The sequence below is a fragment of the Echinops telfairi genome, unplaced genomic scaffold, assembly GCF_000313985.2.
Source record: "Echinops telfairi isolate 266 unplaced genomic scaffold, ASM31398v2 ScPeMD7_7417;HRSCAF=8455, whole genome shotgun sequence".
Taxonomy (NCBI): Eukaryota; Metazoa; Chordata; class Mammalia; order Afrosoricida; family Tenrecidae; genus Echinops; species Echinops telfairi.
This window is the reverse complement of record NW_022111317.1, coordinates 3,304,222-3,309,984: the sequence shown is the minus strand read 5'-3', so window position 1 is coordinate 3,309,984 and position 5,763 is coordinate 3,304,222. Positions and strand designations below refer to the sequence as shown.

At 62.8% G+C, this 5,763-nt stretch overlaps 2 protein-coding genes across 2 annotated transcripts in view; both read right to left on the bottom strand.

Moving 5' to 3' along the window:
• TBX10 (T-box transcription factor 10) overlaps positions 1-395 on the bottom strand; it is a 5,592-nt gene extending 5,197 nt beyond the window's left edge. The window contains exon 1 of the mRNA XM_004713725.2: positions 251-395. Within this exon, the coding sequence (XP_004713782.1) occupies positions 251-395 (145 nt within the window). The remainder of the gene's footprint in view (positions 1-250) is intronic.
• Positions 396-2,144: 1,749 nt separating this feature from the next.
• Positions 2,145-5,763, bottom strand: part of ACY3 (aminoacylase 3) — a 4,930-nt gene continuing 1,311 nt past the window's right edge. Inside the window, exons 3-7 of the mRNA XM_004713726.2 lie at positions 5,198-5,411; positions 4,882-4,975; positions 4,501-4,608; positions 4,283-4,392; positions 2,145-2,519 (exon numbers count right to left, since the gene is read on the bottom strand). Coding sequence (XP_004713783.1) covers positions 2,304-2,519; positions 4,283-4,392; positions 4,501-4,608; positions 4,882-4,975; positions 5,198-5,411 — 742 coding nt within the window. The 3' untranslated portion in view covers positions 2,145-2,303. The remainder of the gene's footprint in view (positions 2,520-4,282; positions 4,393-4,500; positions 4,609-4,881; positions 4,976-5,197; positions 5,412-5,763) is intronic.

The window sequence follows — 5,763 nt, the reverse complement described above, 5'->3', positions numbered from 1 at the left end:
CCCTCCAAACTGCCCTCTCAGCCTGCACTGTCAGGGGCTGGCTTCAGGAGGGGACTGTGTGACGTTGCAAAACCCCCCTCCCCGCTCCTCCCCTCCCCAGCAGAGAGCCCCCAGCCATTCGGATCGATGGGCAGGGCGGGGGCCATCTCCAGGATGGCTGGCGGGGCCTCGGGGAGGTGGTGGGGAGGCAGCAGCATCAGGGCTGAGTGGCAGAGACCACCACCCTCTCACCAGGGCTCAGACCCCTGACCCAGGGCCAGGGTGGCCAGCAGCCTCCTGGTGGACACTCGCTGGGGAGCCTGAGCAGGCAGCACGGTCTCTTCTGCTCCAGGGTCTGGCATGAGGGGGATGGTGCCCAGACTAGTCCAGCAGGGGCAGCAGATGCCCGCCCCCATATTCATCCTGAAGCTGGGGGCCTCTGTTAGTGGATGGTGCTGCACGGGCCCATCAGGGTCAGAAGGGAGACAGAGGCCACCGAGGGCTGACTCCCCTGAGGTGGGTGTCTGCACTTTTGCAGCTGGTACAGCGCCTGCGCCTCCTCCAGCCAGCCCTCTGCTGGCCTGGGCCAGGTGTGCAGGGGACCCATGGGGTCAGAAGCTAGGTGTGTGTGTGGCAGGGGCCGGCTCCCCCAAGCTACACCAGCCCCTTGCTGGAGGGTGCCCTCCGGTCATTTGAGCTCTGTCGTAGGCCCAAGGAGCCTCTCAGGCCAGCCCATCAGCAGAGGCGCCATGGATAGGTAGACCCAAGACCAGCATGGCCACTCCAAACCTTTCTGTGTGTGGTGCTGGGGACGTGGGGCTGCCAGAGGGGACCTGAGGGGTGTCAGGAGGGGCCCAGGGTTGAGCCCCATGCCCAGGGGCAGACCCCTCTCCTTCCAGCTCAGGAGTGTCTGCTGTTCAGGCCCCTGTGTCCCAGGTCACAGCCCTCAGAGGCCTGTGACAGGCAGAGAGTGACCCCTGGCACAGACCCACGCAGCCGCATGGAGGGAGGCCGCCTCCAGTGGGGAGGGCACTGCTCTGTGGTTGTGGATCCAGGCCCAAGAGCGGCCAGGACCACCCAGGGGGTATGGCCTGTCACCATGTCCCACTGTCCACATGGGGCAGTGAGGAGCTGGTGGGGGCTCCCCCCACTCAGACATCGGGGTGGGGGCTCCCCTCCACTCAGACATCAGGGTGGGACTGCCCCTCACTCAGACATTGGGGTGGGCCAGCCGGGATCCATGGGTTGGCAAGATGTGCATGTGTGTGAGCTCACCAACTCACCAGGCACACCTTTCATGCATCCCCGCCCCGCCAGCCCCCTTCCACCCCAGGCGCCACCTGGCCCCCTGCCCCCTCATCCATCTTGCCTGCCAGCCCGTCCCTGGTGCCCCCATATCTTTCACACCTTCTCATCTCTCTGCTCAATACCAGTGGCAACGTGGCAGCCCTGGCCTCGGGGAGACGGATGGGCAGGCAGGGTGGAGGAGGGGTGTGTGGGAGGGGGTGCCTGGAGAGCAGCCGCTCCCTGCTGTCCAGCCAGGAAGTGTGCCCTGGGGTTCTGGTGGAGGGGCTGGGTGAGGGGCCCAGTGGTGGGTAGGAGAGAAGAGCGGGTGTCCCTTTGTCCCAGCCCTGTGTCCTGGTGGCTGCACAGGCTGGCCTGGGGGAGGCAGGGCTGCACTCCTTGCCCCAGTCCTGACTCACCCTGAGTCCTGGTGGGCACTGGCAGTTGTACACACATGTTAGTTCATGTGCATGGGTGACATGCCCAGAAAGGCCTCTCTGGGCTGGGCTTCCGGCCACACTCGGATCCCTTGGAGGGAGCCCAGGTGCAAAGGCCCTCAGAAACACTCAGACACACAATAGAGTGCACCCACACATGAATGCATACACACAAGCACGTGCCCCCGCTTTGCCCACACTGAAGCTCTGGGCCCCGAATTGTAGGCGGCAGAAGCCCCGCCCTAGGCCATAGCCACCCTTGGGAGCCTGGGATGGCCCTCTGAGTGTGCCTCACACCATGGGGCCTGCTGTCGGGTGCTCTGGACAGCTATGGGCACAGAGAACCCCCGCTGACCCCAGGACACAGCGCCAGCCCGAAGGCCAGGCCTCCCTTCTCCCAGCCAGAGAGGAGCCACGCAGGACAGAAGACACGGCCCTGGAGCCTTGAGCATTCACGGCTTTATAGAATGGGAAACTGAGGCCCAGGGTGGGGTGGCAAGGGATATGTTGCAAAGCAGGTGGCTAAGGGTGCAGTGGACTTGGGACTTTGTCTCCGGCCCCTTCTTTCAGTGGGAAGCGCCTAGGGCCCCCAGCTGTGGCGGGTTAGGGTCCTGGGGTGGGGGCGGGGGTCAGTGCGGGCAAGGCAGGCACGGAAAAGGAGAGCTTCTCTGTTTGCATGAAGGCGATGCCCTTCTCATAATAGGCGGCCTCATTGATGAAGACGGGGTACACGGTGGCCTCCCCCTCATAGTGCACGTCTTTGCCGCTGAACATCTGGAAAATGGGTGCCCCGGGCTGCAGCGGCTCAAAGTCCCGGTCCTGGGGGGTGGGGGCGTTAGGGAGGTGAAGGCCAAGGTGCTGGGGCTGCCCTGTGTCCCGCCTGGCTGCACCCCTCCCTCTCACTTCCCACCCTGTCACCCCTCCTTCATCTGGGACTGGGTGTCTGAAGGTGCCTAGAGAGGGGTACACCAGAGGACAGACTTCTCATGAACAAATGCTCCCCACCCACCGGTGAAGGGCACAGATTTTGAAGCCTGAGTTTAAATCCTAACTAGCTGTGTGACCTTGGGTAGGTCCCTTTGCCTCTCTGTTCCTCAGCTTTCTCCTCCTATGTGAAACAGGGACCACGAGGACTCCTCTATCATCGGAGGCTTACGTTCGATCCCCTTGATCACCGGGAGGCTTACGTTCAATGTGCTGATACATTGGTACTTCTTAGACCAGTCTCCGGCACACGGTCAACATGATAGAAAAACTTATTAAATGTGCTCTTAGATTCTGGGAGAAATCACCCCAAATGACTGCTCTTACTTACCACCTCCAAGGAGAGTGGGTGGGCGGGCTTAACCCTCCACTGACTTGACAGGGTGCTGGCCCGTCCCACAAAGCCGTTGCCAGCGAGATAAAGCCGCCCAATAGGACCCAAAGCCGCAACAAAGGCAGTTCAGAAAAGCCCAAGCCAATTCTGAGTTTTGCCACGATTGTTGGTTGGGTCCGCTTTTAAAAATCTGGACTATCACATTCTCTCCCCCGCAGTTTCTTTCTTTTAGTGGCCAGCTCCATTGAGCCTCGGGCAGTAGCCAGTCTCATCTGTGTCACCCTGAGGCTGGCGCAGTGGGGTGGGGGTGTCTGCTTGCCAGGAAGAGGGGCAAGGGTGGTGGGAGAGGCGGTGGCCATTTGGGGGGGGGCGGGGGGAACCCTGAGATGGAAGATCACCTTGTGGAACTTCATCACCTCTGATACTGCGCGGTCCCCACCTGAGAGTCCCACCAGCAGGTGAGTGGGGGGGGGGGCCCCACAGAGTGCTCCTTGGAGCTGGATGAGGAGGGCCAGGTGGCTACCTCTGAACCCCCTGAACCCACTGCCCAGGACTAGGGAGCTAAGGCTTTGGTGTCCAGCGTGGGCACCTCCCTCCTGAGGCCCAGTGGGAACAAGGTCCCGACCACACGGAGCCTCGTCAACAGCGCCCCGTGTGGCATCAGTCAGAACAGCAGTTGGTTGGCCTGTTCCGCCCCCAAACTCACCCCCATCGAGTTGACTACAACTCATAACGACCCTTCAGGACAGAGAACTGCCCCTGTGGTTTGCAAGCCTGTAACTCTTTATGAGAGCAGAGAGCCTCATCTTCCTCCTGGGAAGCGGCCCCTGGACTACAACTGCTGATCTTTCTGTTAGCAGCACAGCGTGAAACCACTACCTTGCCCGGCTTCTCCCACCCTTCTCCCGCCCCCTCCCAGGACCGTTCAGAAAGGGAAGGCCCCGCAGGAGGAAACAAATGAAAAGTAAGGCGAATGGGCAGATGGGCTGGGCTCCACATCCCGCCCTCCCTCTGTCTTCTGGGGGTGGGGGGAGGCAGGTTGTCCAGCAGGTGCCCTTGGCGCCCTCCGCAGGTACCCACGGATCACTGTGGCCCCCCAGAGCCAGAGGAAGGCAGGAGGGGCCTGGCAAGGCAGGCGCTGGGGTGGGCTGGGATGACGGAGCAGAGGCCCTCAGGGAGACTCCCACATCAGGTTCCCCACTTTCCTGAACGCCCCCACGTCCAGGCAGTGACGTCAGGGATCTCACCCCCTTCCACTCCACACCTGCAGTTGAGGGTGCACTGTGCCTGCCAGGTCCCCTTCCTCCGTGCGTGGGAAATCCACGTGGCTCACGGTTCGGTAGGCTTCCATCTCAAAGGCTGGGAAGGCTGTGCCTGGGTGGGGGCAGCATGTGAGGCCATCTGCCTCCCAACCAGGCCCTCTCCTCCCCACGCCTGTTTCCCCGCAGGTGCTGAGGGCTGGGGGAGTGGGGTGACACCCACCTTGGTTGAAGAGCTCGATGAAGTCCAGCACTGCCCCCACCAGAGACCTCATCCTGGAGAGGAGGTCAGCCCGCAGCACGCCCTGGGGCTGGGGGCCCAGTTCCAGAGCTGGGGGGTCCGCAAAGCCTCAGGTAGGCGCCCCTCCTTGGAGAGGCTCCACCCACCGCTGGCCTCCAGACCCCGCCCCTCAACAACAGCTGCCCCTCCCTGACCACGCCCCACCCTCGACCCCCACCCATATCCCAGAGCCCGTTATGCATACACCCTCCTTTGAGAAGCTCCGCCCCTGATCTCCAGACCCTGCCCTCCATGAGAGCCGCCCCTCCATGACCACGCCCCCGACACCGGGCCCCGCCCACACCCCAAAGCCCAGTGGCCCACCCATTCCGTTCTTGGCCACCGAATTAATGCTGTAGGTCTCCTCTCCCGGAGCCTGGTACAGGAAGACCCGGCAGGGCATATCGGGGGTCTGCAGCTGGAGGAGGGAAGGGCGGCTCAGGGACTCGACTTACTCGGGAGGGGAAACTGAGGCTAGAGGCGGGATGGAGGAAGCAGGGCACCCCTGTCTCACTGGCCTCTTGGAGGACTCTATCAGAGGTCAGGGGACTCTGCAGGGGGCAGGTCCCTCAGGCTAGGGGGGAACTGGTTTAGGACAGATGGTCCAGGGTGGGGGTGGGGATGCCAGGGTCCAGGCTACCTGCAGGTGCCGGCACAGGTGCATGGTGAACACGTTGTGGACGCTGTCTGCGATGAGGCAGGTCCCCATGTTGGCCGTGGTGTTGTGCAGATCCAGGATGAAGTCGAAGGCCCGGCCGGAGGCTTTGGGCCCCAGCAACTGGTTCAGCTCCCGGGCCCTCTTCACCTCGTAGGGGTCCTCTGGTGTGGCCCTGGTGCTGTGTGACAGGAACGAGGTAGACAGGGCCCCTGTTGGCTTCAGGCTTCAGCAGTTTAGTGGGGAAGGGGACAGCTACATGCTGCTGCCTGGAGGTGAGACCCCGAGGCTCCTGGGGAGGCCTGCTCAGAGCTCCACCTTGTCCTCCCCTGGAACCCCCTGGAGTCTGGCCAGTCACCTCCCTCCCGTTCCAGGGTAATGCCCACTCACCTTTGAAGCGTGCCAGGGCTAAAAGTCCAGAGCCCTGGCCCTCCAGCCCTCCTCGGCCACCCTGCACTACTGCTGACAGAGACCAGGGACTCCCGGGCCAGCTCCTGGCTCCCTGATTGCCCTTGGCCAGCTGTGTTGCTCGGTATGGCCCCCAGCCTGGT